This window comes from Symphalangus syndactylus, chromosome 3, assembly GCF_028878055.3.
Source record: "Symphalangus syndactylus isolate Jambi chromosome 3, NHGRI_mSymSyn1-v2.1_pri, whole genome shotgun sequence".
Lineage (NCBI taxonomy): Eukaryota > Metazoa > Chordata > Mammalia > Primates > Hylobatidae > Symphalangus > Symphalangus syndactylus.
This window is the reverse complement of record NC_072425.2, coordinates 34,112,951-34,129,319: the sequence shown is the minus strand read 5'-3', so window position 1 is coordinate 34,129,319 and position 16,369 is coordinate 34,112,951. Positions and strand designations below refer to the sequence as shown.

The following is a 16,369-nucleotide window of genomic DNA, read 5'->3' as shown; positions in this document are numbered from 1 at the left end:
CCCACAAATAATCCCTAATTCTTATGGGGTTTGGAATCAGGTGAAGCTCAGTTGGTATGAAGCAATTAGCACTTTGTTTCAAAAGCTCTTTTCACTAAAATGTTCTGTTTACTTTGTTATAGTGAAGGGATGTGATAAAACAGGTGTTTCTACAGTTTTTACCTAGCATGAGTGCACACTCTGGGTTTTAAGGGAAGGAGCTAGAAGCAGTATATAATATTTCAGAAGTTGAGAGAATTCTAGAATAAACTGGAAAATGAACAGTGGAACCTAAAACAATAGCTAACTGGGAAGGAGAAAAGGAAGGCTGATAAGATTCATTAATTGTATGTTAGTTGCAGTTTTAGGTCTTGAAAATTATGGTTTCACTAATTTAAAAAGAGGAATATGTGAGGGGTGGCTAATTTGTAAAGACCAGTTCAAAGATATTTGATTTCTAACAATCTTAGATCCACCTAAAATTAAAGTTCAGAATTCTCTTCCAAATCCTCGTTGAGACATTCACTTGAATAAATATTGTATCTTTTTCCAACACCTTAGTGATCTGCTGAAAATGTTATAATGGTTATATCATTGGAAGATACGTATATAACTTTAACTTGTTGGTTGTTAAACCTGTAAGTAGAAATACCACCATGACTTTATAAACTAGTGAGAGTGTTTCATAAAGTTGTCAAAATTTTTTGTAAAATCAGAGTCTTTCAAAAAGAAACTCACTCTAACAGTTATCCTGTTGAGGTAAAGTACCATCTTAATAAATTGTCTCCTCTCATGGAAATAAACTACCATCTCCCAGACATTGACAAGATTTATTACTCAGATGGAAAAAAAGCAGTTGTGGGCTGGGGGAGCACACGGTTGCTCCACCTCAGGGCTAAGCAGCCCTTGTAACAGAGAAATAAAGGAGGTCACAGTGGGAAAAACACCCATGCAATGCAAGCTGGAAGACTCTCGAACAAGAGAAATAGCACTGACCAGAACCACACATTACCAAACGCTGATTGAAAATGATTTATTAAAGTCCAATTAGTATGCTTTTCATTTGAAATAATCCATATAGCCTCCAGAAAAATATGCACATGTGTAAAAGTCCAAGTTCATTTCTTTCACTTCCAATATAAAATACTCTGTATTTTGTATGAAATATGTGCAAACACCTTTCTGCTAACTGGGTCCCCACATTCTTTTCACTACGGGTACTTTACAAGTCTGCCCTCTGCTCAAACACTAACCGTGCACTGACGTCCTCCTTCCTAGATAGCCATTCATCTCCTGGACTTCTTTCTCTCAGACATCCTCCTGACCTCCCCTGACCTGCTTCACGACTGTGTTACTTTACTTGTTACTTGTTACAGCAAACTGATGCAACTACTAGTCTACCTGGACAACATATTAAACAGGTATCACCTAATAGGGCGGCAGTCTATCGAGGTGATTCCTGGCGAATACACAGTAACCAACCACATACTGACACACTCAACCCATTTGCTACAGATGGACCCACACTAATTGATATGACAATCCTTTATTTACTCGGCACATTCGGTTTCTTTGCATTTTCTTCAATTTTACATTGCAGGTGTGGCTACCAAGAGCTGGATAACGAGTCCCTCAAACAAAGTTTGGAGTTGCGAGATATATTGGGGTACCTTGATTCTTGAGACAGTTGAATTCTTCTAGTTGATCTTGTTATATTAAAAAGTCACTCTCAAGTAAAGTGACCACTGCATTTCTTTTGTAAAAAGGTCATTTGACTGGCTTTTCCTCACAACTGCCACCCAGGCAGTACAAAAGCAGGAAATCCCTTTTTATGAAAGGTGTAAGTACAAGATAACATTTCACATTTTTTAAAAAAAAAAATCCTTCATGGGAATATGTCCTAATAATCAATTATATGGACAAAGTTTTATGTACACAAAATTTCTGCAACTTTATAATAATGAAAATTAGAAATAACCTAAATAGTTAACAACATGGGAATGGTTAAATAAACTGAGTTGCATCCATTAAATGGAATATAATATAGCCATTAAAATTATGTTTTTGTAAAATTTTTAATGCCATAAGAAAATGTGGCAATTTTGCAATGAAAAAGATCTACTTATAAAACTGTTTACAGTATGACTCCAATTATGTAAAAAAAAGTATACAATACACATATAGGCATACATGAGGGTTGCTTTTTAAAGGTGGTTACTTCCGGGTTGTGATATTATCAGTAATCATTTTTGCTTTTTTACGCATTTCTGCATTTTTCAAGTTTTCTATGATGAGTATATTATTTTACAAAGACTACGAAAATTTTCCTCCGATATACTGGTAATTATAATGTACTTGGGTATTTTAAATATGTAGGAACAATATTACAGTGCTTCATCTTCTATTACTTTTTTAGAATACATATCACTTTGGTAATAAACTTACATTTCCCTGTTTTATACTTGTTACAACATTTTAATTAAACAGTTAATATTGTGATTAGAGCATTGTTTGCTTCATAACCTAAACAAATACTGGCTTTGAAGTCTAGGTTCTATTTCCTAGATTTAACATTAGTATCCTTTTAATCTTTTTAAGTAAGGCATACTGCATACATACATTACATGCATGCTTTCTAAACAAAAGGTAATTCCAACTTACAGTTTTCCTATGTAAGGGAAAAAATGGAATTATGGTAGTTTAAAAACAGTCCATAGTCTCATCCATCACAAACATGCTGATAGGCATAAACATGTTTATTAAGTGAAATGTATCCTTTAAAAATAAAAAAGGGAAGCCTGTATATAAATGAAGTTGTGGACTCAACTAGTCAGAATTTATTCTGACTTGCACCAAACCACACAAAATCTTTTAAAAGTCTAGTTAGTGTAGTCTAAATGGACACTCCAGAGTCTGTTCTTGAATTCCATTTTAAGAGCTCCACTTCCTACTTTCAGAAGGGATGGGGATCAAGATGAGGGTTGTCACATAAGCTAATTTTCAATATATATCAAGTCTTGTGGGGTCTAGGAACAAATACTGTCACTGGTTAGTGTTTAAGTACATGAGTTGACTTTTCTCCTCTCTCACACCCCACCTGGCCCTGGCAATTGGGTAGGGGGAGGCTGTTTATCTTCCAAGAGAGGACGGCTGGTTCCTCATCTCAGTTTCCGTTCTAAACCACAGAGTGGTCATTGCTGTGAACTCCAGCCAAGATGGTGTGGTTGAGGGAGGAAGCCGAGCGGTCTGAGCCTTCTGTGGGGCCGGTGGGGTTCTCACTGCGCTGGCAGCAGAGGATCTGCCTAAAGGTGGCGCTCATTTCTTTGTCGCGGTAGGAGTAAATGATGGGGTTCATGGCAGAGTTGAATTCAGCAAGGAGAAGGAAGAATTTCTCATAGGCCAGCACATCGCACTGTGGACAGCACACGTCTAGAAGTAACAAAACCAATCCAGGAGTCCAGCAGATGATAAAGGCCCCTACAAGGACAAGGATAGGGATCAGGAGGATTTTTAAAAAGAGAATGAAAAAATATTATAAAACATGCGACCATAAAGTGAAATGATTTCAGTTCAATATAAAAATACTGAAGTTGGAAGCCACCAATCATTGTCACAAACGAAATATTCATTTCCTGAGATAATCAGAAAAAATTTAACGATAGTCAACTTAAAATTTTATTTCGGACGTTACTAAAATCAAGTAATTATGAGACATTGATGATTATTATTTTGAGCAAAACACAAAGAGTTTGATAAGCAATTGAGATATGAAAAACTGCATTCAGGAAACACTTCACCTCACATAACAACATGGTTTTTAATAGCAGTGTTATTTTCAGGCAAAAGATAAGCACGAATGATAAGTGTCCTTTAATGTTTAATTAAAGCATAGTTTCTGGATTCAGGTTGTCTGGGCCCAAATCCTTGTTTGACATGTAATAAACTGGGTGAACTTAGGTAAACTACTTTCTTTCCTTAATTTTCCCATCTGAAAAATGCAGATGATTATATTTACTCCTCATAAGGTTTGTTGTATGGATTAAACGAGTGTTAAGGAAATAATCACTCAATCTGTATCTACAATAACAATAATAATTATTACCTGCTGAGTAGCATGGGCCTGTTTGGAAATTGTGATTTTCAGTGATAAGATCTATGTTTTATTTTTATTCAACAACTGTCTACATAGTGCTGTTCTATATGCTTTACCAGTAATAACTCATTGAATTTTCACAGTAGCCATATGACATAGAAACTAATATCCCCATTGTACAGATGAAGGAACTGAGACCCAGAAAGTTTATATAACTGGCTCAAGGCCACAGTACTGGAAAGCAGAAAAATCCCAGAGTTTCTGCTCTTAGAGGCTGCCTCCACAGTTCAAGCTCTAGAAAATATTACATTTCTACATCTTGAAAATGATAACATTAAATATTTTAAACCAAATTTACTGTTTCAGATGTTTTACTAATTTAGATCAACTTTGTTCTCTTTCTTCCCCCAATTATTCTGGATCATTACAATTTTACTATAACTGTTAAGAGGAATGAAAATATAGATGATATGCTTAATTCCATTTCATTTAGTTTCTGAAATCACTCATTTGGATCCCAGGAAAATGGAGGTCGTAAAATCGCATTAAATCCTACCACTGTGTTACTCCAGACTCTGCTGGGGATATTCTACTGAAAGAACATGAGCTAACAGTGGTGGGCACCATTGTGTCCCATTACACCTCACCTAACGGGCCCCATATGTGTCATCAGGCAGGCTACATATGTGTAATCAGGCAGAGCGGAAGTAGGGGCAATCCCAGAAGGGCATTTGCATCTTCAGATTTAAATGGCGCTGGCTTTGGTGGATGCAGGCTTGGACTGGGGTCATGGATTTGGTCCAGCCTCAAGGAATTAGTTTCACAAAATGTAAACAAATGAGATTTAGTCTCCAAACAGCCCACTTTTGAATCTGAGCTCTCTTTTGTGAAACTTTTCAGCAGGGAAATGAAAATAAAGGAGAAAAGTACCCCCATAAAGCTCTTTGTTCTACAACACAAATGTGTATTGGTTTTAAACTGCTGTTCACTTTGAAGATTGGCCAAGGTACTTCATTTTCTAATAAATACAATACCTTAGACTTTCCTTGGAGAGAAAAAAATATTTCAAATATCAGGAGATAATAGCCAAGGAGCAATTTGAACTTCAATAAAAATGTTAATAAAGCATTCATTTCAAGTCCTTGAATTTCCTTGCTTGAAAATCACTCAGAAAGCTAAACATAAAGGAAAATCAAAGGAATGCCTCTTGGGTTTCAGAAATAATGCATTATTCATTGAGAAGCCAGGAAGGGAATTATTCTCAGGATGGAAAATGCTTGGATGGAAAATGCATGGTCCCATTATGCCATTTACTTGGAAACTAAAAACACGCAGTCCCTTCATGAATGGAACAGCATTCTTTCAAGTTTCCTTTCCCCTTCCTTTTATCAAAGCTCTAATTGAGTTCAAATTCAGAACTTGATTAGACACAAGGAACATGCCTCTCAATAGCTAGATTTTAAATATAAAATGATCTTTTTCTCCTCCTGGGCAACAGAAGGGAATATCTTTATTCTCACATACTTAAGCTGCTTGACTTTGTTCAAAAGTGAGAGAATTCAAATACTGTCATTTGTTGTTTATAATTTCTTCCCATGTTAAAATTTAAAAGGTGTAAGATCTTTCCAGAAAGAGCCCATGAGCCTTACTTTTAGACCAAGAAATGCAAGGAACCCTGCTAGACTGAAGGCAGGAAGTGGGAAACACCACAGCCTGACACAGGAGCTACTATGTATGGATGCTTCATTGAGGAACCTTGAGTCCTCTCCCTTTTTTTCTTCACTGAAAGGAACTGGTTTTTGTACTAGGATTAGGCCCAACCACACAGTCCCAACACTCAGTGTTTGGATCTTCAAGACTCAATCCAATAATTTCAGTGACTCACAGTACAGGCCTCAGAAATCAACATCTAAAATCAATCATATGGAAATTCCGAGCCCCCTCCCCCTCCTTTCTATTTCACAGAGGCCTCAAGGATCAAACTGACCAAAAGATGAGGATGCACTACAGAAGAGGAAAATGGGGGCTGGAAAATTTCAAGGGATGAAGCTCCTAACCCCTAATGAATGGATATTCTGAAATAAAGTTTGCTCAAATTAAGGATTTCCCCTTGAGCTTTTGAAAACAATAATAAACCACACCTAAACCCCTTTAATAATAAGGAGCTAACCAAAATTCAATCAGGTTACAGGACTTGAGATGTGCATTGTGGATCCCATCAACATGTAATCTATAGAGAGTTCAGCATACACCTGAAAGACAGGTTGATAAGAGTTAAAACACCGCCATCTCAGCACCTGTGAAGTGGAGCAATAATAGCTCCCTGCCTACTCCACATGGCACAGTGAGGATCAAACTGAGATACAACTTGTAAAAGCCCTCCGTAAATTGCGCATCTACCTGACCACCATGACTTACGTGAGTAGCACAGACTTGCGGCAGCTGGTGTTGCAGAGCCCTAGGATAGATTCTCCAAGGGCAGAATGTGAAAATGTGTTTTGGACAATGAAGAGCTGGCATGTCAAAAGGCTCCAAGACAATACTATCCTGATTATAAAGAGATTCCTAGGTCTTGCAGTTGGGTATGAAGAAGATAACAAGAGGGAATAGAGAGACAACACAGGGAAGCAAATCATTTTGGAGGTTCTCATGGGTCAATACCATCACCTACCAAGATGGGGAATGAAATATAGTACTCAGTAGTCATAGTGCTCTGAGTAGTTTGTATATTGCCAGCACATTTCTGATAGAAGAATCCCACAAACCCAGGCACAACACCGATGAATGGTATGCAACAATATGAAAGTAAGAGGAAGGGCCCGGTGCGGGAGCTCATGCCTGTAATCCTAGCACTTTGGGAGGCTGAGGTGGGTGGATCACCTGAGGTCAGGAGTTCGAGACCAGCCTGGCCAACAATAGTGAAACCGCATCTCTACTAAAAATACAAAAATCAGCCAGGTGTGGTGGCGCACACCTGTGGTCCTAGCTACTTGGGAGGCTGAGGCAGGAGAATCACTTGAACCCAGGAGGCAGAGGTTGCAGTGAGCCGAGCTCACACCACCACACTCCAGCCTGGGCGACAGAGCAAGACTCCATCTCAAAAAAAAAAAAAAAAAAAAAAAAGGAAGAAGAAGTACGGTTATTTATTGTAAAGTCAGAAACAGAAGTAGCAGAAGATAAGATGTCCAAGGTCACAAAGGTCTTGTATATCTGGCTAAGATATTTGAAATTTGTCCAGTCCAGCATACATTCTCAACCCTAGCCACACATTACAATAGTCTGCAGAGCTTCTTTAAAAAATAAAGACCTTCACCCACTCCTCCCACTATGGGATTGTAATCTCATTGGCCTTACTGGTCAGATTTTCATTTAAGACACAATATTGGTGACAGAGTGGAAGAAAATAAAGTAAAGGCAAAACTATTTCCAAATTCCAGAAGAGAGATAATGAAAGCCAGAATCAGGACAGCAGCACTGGGAAGAGATATAGAAGGACTGGAGAAGTACTTAGGAGACGGACTCCATGAGATGGATGAGACAGAGAAGTCTAGAATGACTTCTAAATTTTCACTTTGGTTGAAGGAGGAAACACAGGAGAAAATGTTTACTGGTGTTTTGTTAAGGGAGGTAAGGAGAAGAGAGCTGATGAGCTGGGTTCAGTGTGTGTTTGGTTTGAGGTGCCTGCAAGACATCAAATGGAAATGCCTTACTTACATCTAAATAGGCTCATGACAATTTGTGTCATGGGAAACTGTCTCTCAGCGTGCTGAACAAAAGCGGTTATATTCTCCCTGATTTGCCAACAAAATTACAAGTAACATGGGGTGGAGGATATTCAAAACAGATCCGTGGGTTGTCCTTCCTTGAACAAGCTTTATTCCTCCCTGATGCATCTGTCAAAGCAATCTGTGAGAATCCCAATGCCCACAAAGATGGAGGGAGAGGTGCTGGAATGCAGACGCAAAAGGCAGGGAGGAATGAGGCTGTTTTGGAACAACAGGTCACAGCTGCAGATCGAGATCATATTACCACACCTTCCCTCAAATCTACCCAACCTCATCAGCTGAATAATGCTTACCATCTGGTCTCACAATTACAGTCTTTTTTTCTAGAATGACTTTTTCCTAACTAGTTGAACTTTGCTTACATATGGAATGCAAGAACCAAAGTTAAAGAGGAAAACAGTCCTTGCCAGAGAAGACCTCTAGAGAGTGTGTCCAAGATTTTTGATGAAAAACACAGAAAGCGTTTCCAGTCTGGCTGGCAAAGTTGTGTTTTTACAAAAGAACCAGACATCCCACAGATCCAAAACAAGTCAAGGTAAATCAATTCTACATCAGCACTGTGCCCAAGGTGGCCTCACTCTTCTTGTTTTTCAAATGAGCATCCCAGAAACAGTCCTATCTCAGAGAACTGGGGTGGGAATCAAGGGAGAAAATAAGTGAGTGCCTAAGTTGCTTTTTCTGTTCTCCCTAAATTGTTTATTCCCTCAGGTCAGGCAGTGTGATATCCCAGAATCTAATCAAATTTTAGTTCACCTCTGTAGTTACACTGTGATTTCTGCTATTAAGGTCCACACATAATACATAGTTAGCTAGGAAATCCTTCAATGCTATGTATCTTAACAGAGCCTATGGAGAAAAATAGGCCACAGATGCAAAGCTTATTCTTCCTCAGTCTCGCAGCTAAGGGTTCATTATAATGGGGGTGTATGTGGATGGCTTTTTGAGAGTAATGCTTTTTCTAAAAGAATAACCCAGATTAATTATAAAATCTTTTTTCCTGACTATTGAAACTATATAATTTAACTGAGATATATCTCCACAGTATTATTGTTCTATATTATTTCCACCCTGATACCAATTTTACTCCATCTAGTTTGGTGTTCAACACTGCCATTCCTTCCTGGTCACAGCACATGTTGCATACATTTAAAGTTTCATGATTTCATTTATTGTGTGATGTGCTCTAGTATTTTCATTACTCCCTCTTGAGAGCAACACTTATCTTTTAGAGAAGGATAATAACACTATACAGAGCTCTAAAGCAGAGCAGAATACTCATTATGTTCTCTTTTTCACATTCCTGGGTGACAGTGTTAGCTTCATTAGACTCTCCTGATCACCACAATGCTACCTTTCCTGTACCCAAGAGAATGCCAAAGCTGCCTTCCCTCTGGCCTACTCTCCTTAACATTAAGTAGTGTGTATCGCGCACGTACAAGCTCCAGACCCTACAACAGACTCTAACTCTCATCTTGCAACTGTACATTGGAAAGTCCACACTGAAATGACTTGTATGCTAGTGCCATTCTTACAGACCATTCCAGTGCTGAAAAGCCAGGAAAAAACACTTCTCCTCTCTACCACCCTAGCCAAGTGAGCAATACCTTTTATCTGCCAATTGCAACAGGCTCTTAACCGATTCCTCTTCCTCCACACTGCTTCCCTAAAGTGCAGCTTGTACACAACAAGCATAAATCAATTTGCATTAAGTCACTCTCCTGCTTAAAACCCTCCAAAATCTTCCTACTTGAAATTCTTACTGCTATCCATAATGCCCTACACATGACTGGCCCTGCCAGTTTCTTGGATCTCATCTCTTTCCACTCACTCCTCATTTACGAGGTTCCAGTCACATAGACCAAGCCCATTTCTGTCTCAGGATCTTTGCATTTATAGATCCATCTGCTGGGATTACTCTCTCTGCAGCTTTTTATGTCTATTTACTTATTAAATGTCACTTTCTTAAAAAGGCTATCCTTGGTTATCCTAGCCAAAGCAACAGCCCACCACCATCACCACATTCTCCCATTTTATTATCATCACATGATGATACACTCAGATGATATATCCTTTATTTATACCCAAAATTATTGTATTTATTGGTTTACATGTTTATTGTTTTATCTTCCCTCAACAAGAATATTAACTTCATGAAGGAAGGAATGCTACCTCTTTCATGTCTGTATCTCTGGAATCTAGAATATTGCCTGGCGACAGTAGACACTCAATATCTTCCAATGGATGAATTAGCAAGTCATAGCTAAGCACCTAGTACATATATCCCAAACAAGAAAAATTAATGAGTAGAACTGTCATTAAATTATGGGTGGAAAATAAACATTAACATCTACCATGTGTAAGGTCTTTAAATGGATGCTATAGGACATTCAAAGGGGCATAAGGAAGACCCTAGAAGACCAAATTCTAGAATGTTGGAACAATTCCTACACACTTTTGAAGGTTCAGAATTTGTATCCTGTAATTTTAACCTGTATTACCTGGCCAAATTATTCTTAAGTGTGAGGGTTTTTTAAATGAGTGGACAGATACATAATAAAAGTGCAAGCACATGAATGAGAACAAGAAGCAGCAATTTCCAGACAACTTCTGAGATGACAGGCAGGAGGAAGGAGTGGGGGATGGTGCTTTGGTTATATCTACAATTCTTTTCAGAGACCTGAAGCAAATTACGCAAAATGTTAGCATGTTTGATTTTAATGTTCAGTCATTAGATGATTGTCATATTACTTTTTGTGTTTTTTATATATTTGACTCGCTTGTATTCAGATATTTATAAATTTAGAAATTTTAACAACAAGAAACTAGAAGTCCTGATTTTTCTTAAGTAAAAGGTAAGAAGAGAAGGTAGAAGAGTAGAAAGTTTGCTAAAAGTTTTGTCTTGTTTGGGGACTACTGTAGATACCGAATTATATCTTGAATTTTATTTTATTTTATTTTAGTTTAGTTTAGTTTAGTTGAGACTGAGTCTCACTCTGTCATCCAGGCTGGAGTGCAGTGGCATGATCTTGGCTCACTGCAACCTCTGCCTCCCAGATTCAAGCGATTCCCTTGCCTCAGTCTCCTGAATAGCTGGGATTACAGGTGCACGCCACCATGCCTAATTTTTGTATTTTTACAAAATGGGCTTTCACCATGTTGGCCAGGCTGGTCTTGAACTACTGACCTCAGGTGTTCTGCCCGCCTCGGCCTCCCAAAGTGCTAGGAATATAGGCATGAGCCACCGTGCCTGGCTTATATCTTGAATTTTTAAAAGTATGTTTTTAAAATTTAAAGTTAGCCACTATTAAAAATAGATATTGGATGTACCACTCAAACCACTAAAGAAACAAAGAAAAATTTTTTAAAAAGGAAGGAAGAACAAAACAGTTTGAAAAGAAAACTCAATTTATCAAAAGGTAGGAAAAGAAAAGACAGAAGCAAAAGCAAGGAAATGCACAGACATAAATAGAATGTCAAGAATAAGCCCAAACATGTGACTAGACATCATAAATGTGATGCCCTTAATACTCTTACTAAAAAACAGATTCAACACCATGACTTTTGAACAGATTTTTATTTTCCCTTGAACTTCTAACTGCTTTCTCTTTTTATTCTCTCTCTTTTGTTACAGATAAGAAACACGTCGTGTATTACAGCAGAAGCATGCCACAGATGTATTTCCAACTTTTTAATTATACAATTTATCCCCAAAGACATTTCCTGCAGCCCTCTGACTTACTAACCCAATCGAACCCATTGATTTCTAGGCCTGCTTCTCAGCTTCCATTGAGCGTTGCTTATTTTACATACCCAGGTGGTACATTGTTTCTTCTAATGTACATCTTTTTTTTGGAATCTCTTTTCTTCTCCCTCCCCCACCCCCATTTTCTAGAGTGTATCCATGAGCATTCTTTCTAGAAAGTTTGCATAAGCTTAAAATCATTTTCTCTCAGAACACTGTCTTCTAGTATTTAGTCTTGCAGATGAGAAGTCTGACGTATGATTCCCATTCTTTTTGTGTAAAACACCTGCGTAGTACGGGTCCTCACTTACTTGCCAAGCTTTGTCTTGCACTGCATGTCTGCTTTCTGGACATATTAGTTTCTCCGTTCCTTTCAATCTATCACAATCCCCCTAACCATGGGCCTTTGTACGTGTTACTCTCTCATCCTGGGATCTTACCTGCTCTCCTCGCAATCTAATTCCTACTCACACTTTACTTACTGCTACTTCTGGGATGCCTTCCCTGATTAAGTCAAAAATCCCTTTGTAATATGCTCTCAACACTATAAAACTCTCCATGGTAGAAGTTATCACAGGTGTAATTTGTTTTTATTTATAATGTGATTATTGATTACTGATTATTACTTCTGTCCCTCATTAGACTATTTTTACTCCACTGTGTCTATATTACCTAACAAAATTTTTGGCATATAGTAAGTGCTCTATAAACATTTGTTGAAAGAATAAAAAAAAAAAAGTGAAAGAAAGAACAAGGATCTGGCTAGCGAGCTAACTAAGCCATTAACCAAACATTTTTCTCATCCTCTCCTACCAGAAACTGTCACAATGTCTTTCATTAACTTTGGGAGATCACAAATATCACTAGAATATGATGTCTCGGCTTTGCTCATAATTCTTGCTTGGCCCTTGATTGGCAATTTTATCTACAGTCTCACGTTTGTCTTTAGATTAAGGAAATATCCTATTACTTTGAGTACTTTTCTCTCCATTGTTTCTGTTCATTTGAGACTTCTTTTACAACGAATGTTGGATATTTGGGAATCTACATTTAAAAATTGATGGATCCTTGACGTCTCTTAACTTTTCATTTGTATTTTTAACACTTCACTTTTTATTTGGTATCCTGGGTGATATCCTGGACTTATTTTCAAGGTCAAATATTTGATTTTTAGCTATATCCATTTCACTACTTGGTAGTGACTTTTGGTTTGTCTGTTTATTAGTAATGGATAAAGGAGGGCAGGTGATCAGATTTTTTTATTTTCAGGAACACTGTTCTTTGAATGATCCTTTTACATAGTAATGTGTACTAATTTAGTCAATACAGTATCTTCTTGAATCTGTGAAGCTATTAATTAGAGTTTACTTGACATTATTTTGTGCTTCCTATACTATCACTGTTTCCATGTAAGATGTTGCTCGACATTCAAATGCAGTGGGTGGGGGGTCATCATGCTTCAAGGAATGTCTATTCATTATGCAGGAAACATTCCTGAATAGAGGACCCTCTTAATTTGAGAAGACAGCATAAAGAATTGCCACCAAAGTCAGCTTTTCCCTATACCTAAAACATTTAGCCATGCCATCTGAGTAGGCAAAATGCTAAATGAGATAATTACATGGGGAGAGATGTGTTCCTCTGAATGTTCTTATCTACAAATAGAACAAATAAAGTCAGAATAATGTTCCAAAAATATGGAAGCAGCACAACCACCTAATTAGATCCAGGATGCATGCACACATACTTCACTGCCAAAGGTAGCTACTATTCTCAGGAACAGAATGTGACCTCTGAGGTCTATAAGCATACAAAAAAGGAAAGGCTTTAATTTACTCACAATCAAACAATACAGTCTAAACCTTAAGATGGGTCACCGCCTCTTCCTTTTTTCCTAATTCTTGTCTTCTGATTTCTACCCAGCTCTGTCTTAGGGTTAAGTAACTGAGGTTAAGACTGACTTACCAGGCCGGGCGCAGTGGCTCATGCCTATAATCCCAACACTTTGGGAGACTGAGGCAGGTGGATCACCTGAGGTGAGGAGTTCGAGACCAGCCTGACCAATATGATAAAACCCCGTCTCTACTAAAAATACAAAATTAGGCTGGGCATGGTGGCTCATGCCTGTAACCCCAGCACTTTGGGAGGCTGAGGCGGGTGGATTGCCTGAGGTCAGGAGTTCAAGACCAGCCTGACCAACATGGTATTACTCTGTCTCTACTAAAACCACAAAAATTAGTTGGGTGTGATGGCGGGCGCCTGTAATCTCAGCCACTCCAGAGTTTAAGGCAGGAGAATTGCTTGAACCTGAGAGGCAGAGGTTGCAGTGAGCCAAGATTGTGCCATTGCACTCCAGCCTGAGCAACAAGAGCAAAAATCCATCTCAAAAAAAAAACAATTTAGCTGGGCATGGTGACACATGCCTGTAATCCCAGCCACTCAGGAGGCTGAGGCAGAAGAATCACTTGAACCCGGGAGACAGAGGTTGCAGTGAGCAAAGATTGCACCATTACACTCCAGCCAGGGCAACAAGAGCGAAACTCCATCTCAAAAAAAAGACTGATTTACCAGAGCATTATTACCCATCAATAACCAAAAAAAAAAAAAAAAAAAAAAAAAAAAAAAATGCTACTCCAAGGGCTACAAAGAGATTATCTGGAAACCCCTTACTATTTTCAAGTCACTGATATTATTTTAAACTTGTAAAAATATATATATACCCATTTGTATGCATACACATATAACACATACATAACATGCATGCACTATGCACACTCAGGATCCTCAGTCTTCGCTTTGCTGTATCATAAAAAAGACAGTAAGATTTGTTTTCTTTTACATAATGTGCACTATGAAACCCAATCAAAAACGATGGTACCACATATATTCTTCACATAGAAAATAACTCACAATTCTCAAAATGGTTAAATCTATTTTGCCTCGTAAACCAAGTGATAAATTGCAAATGTTTTAAAAAGCGAAATTTCCCCCTTATTTAAAAAATAATAAATCGTAAACTTCACAGAAAATCAATGTTGTCAACTCCAGACCAACACCATCTAACTTAGAAAGTGATACTAAACTAATTGCATGACTGTAGTCCAACTGTTACTAAGGTGATTTGAATAATATTTATCCCTTTAAAAGGATAAAGGAAATTCCCCTCAGAATCTTTCCCTAGCAAAGTTCAACATTAACAGGAAGTTTATAATTGGTTTTGCAACATATTTAATTTTTTAACTACAAATTAAGATTCTCCCAAAATAATATAAATCTAAACAAGTACTGAAATCTGGCTGAAAATGCTCATAGAATGTAGCTGATGACAAAATCCTGTGGATTTTTTTTCTTTGCAGTTCATGAATCACAAGATATGTATTACCCAAGAGACAAACTTCAAGGATAGAGAAACATAATGGAAATTTTATTTACAATTCATTTTTTTACTATCAAAATGGGGAAAATATTTAAAATTTAATCTAAAAGCAAATTCGGAAAACTTCGTGAATTATTTACATAACCTAAAAAGGTTATATTTATATAAATATAATTTTTAATAGCCAAAAGACATGAAAAGAAGAACAGTATAAACTGTAAATGTGGTCATTGTCATTCTTTTTGAGATTAGTTACATCTCCTATAGCTGCCAAATGTCCTGGATTGATCTTTAGGAAGCACAGATTCTTGGCAGAGCAGAAAGGAGGTACGGTCTGTTCTAATATGATAGCTGTGTGTCTAAGATATCTCTCATTATCAAAAACTTTTTATAAATTAAAAAACATCCTTAAAGTAAGGTTATAAAAACAATTATTCAATTGGGAAGTGGGTGCTTAGGCTACAGAATTCCAGATTCACAATCATAAACATACTTTTTCTACATAAATTTCAATTATTTTAACTACAAGTGTAGAGTAAAAAGGCTAGCTGATAAAATTGACGACACCAAGTCTAAATATCACAGAGCAAATTCTGACTAGCCCATAAATCCTAAGCAAAAGTCAATCAGTTCTAAAGCTATCAAAATAAACTGCAACAATATCACTGATAGGAACTTACCCTATAGATATATTTACACACAATACAATTATGCATGTGCAAAGAATTATTTGCAGTATTCTTTATTTTAAAAACTGTAAATAACTTAAATAACCATAAATAGAGAAGTAAAATAAGGTACACCGCACCCATAAAGTAGAATCCTATTCAATTCTACCAGTTTAGATATTCTGGCTTTACTGATACCATGCATCTGACAGTGTTTAGAACAACAAATCATAAAAATGATACTTTAAACATCTTATTTAAAAATATAAATTTGTATTCATTTACCAGTGTTTTGACATAGAGTCAAGGCTTTTTATTTGAACACAGGTGCATTGACTGGAGTTCTGTGTCATATTCGAAGCAAAAGCCACCCCAATTAAGCATCCCATACTACTTCCAATTTGGCTCCTCCAGAATAGAGTCAGAACTTAAAATTCTTGCAAAGCAATTTCAGTGAAGAACCTTGTGGAGTGTTTTTATGGATTCTCCAAACTTTGACAGTTGTTTTCATCAGCCCTTTTTTTTCCCCAATTTACCTTAATTGAATGTTAACAAAACATTCACCTAATTTTCATAGAAACGATGTCTTCTTTTTGTACTTATTTTATTAGACAATGTAATTATTTAATTAGTTATGTGACTAGGGATGCAACAATGAACCCAGCAGAAAAAAAATAATCTGCCTTCATTGAGTTTAGGTTCTAAGATAAATGAGGAAGACAATCA

General features: G+C 37.2%; 1 protein-coding gene across 13 annotated transcripts in view; it reads right to left on the bottom strand.

Moving 5' to 3' along the window:
• Positions 1–997: 997 nt before the first annotated feature.
• Positions 998–16,369, bottom strand: part of LPAR1 (lysophosphatidic acid receptor 1) — a 174,189-nt gene continuing 158,817 nt past the window's right edge. For all 13 annotated transcript variants that reach the window (XM_055271524.2, XM_063636129.1, XM_055271520.1 and 10 more), the window contains one exon: positions 998–3,456. In XM_055271524.2, the coding sequence (XP_055127499.1) occupies positions 3,155–3,456 (302 nt within the window). In that variant the 3' untranslated portion in view covers positions 998–3,154. The remainder of the gene's footprint in view (positions 3,457–16,369) is intronic.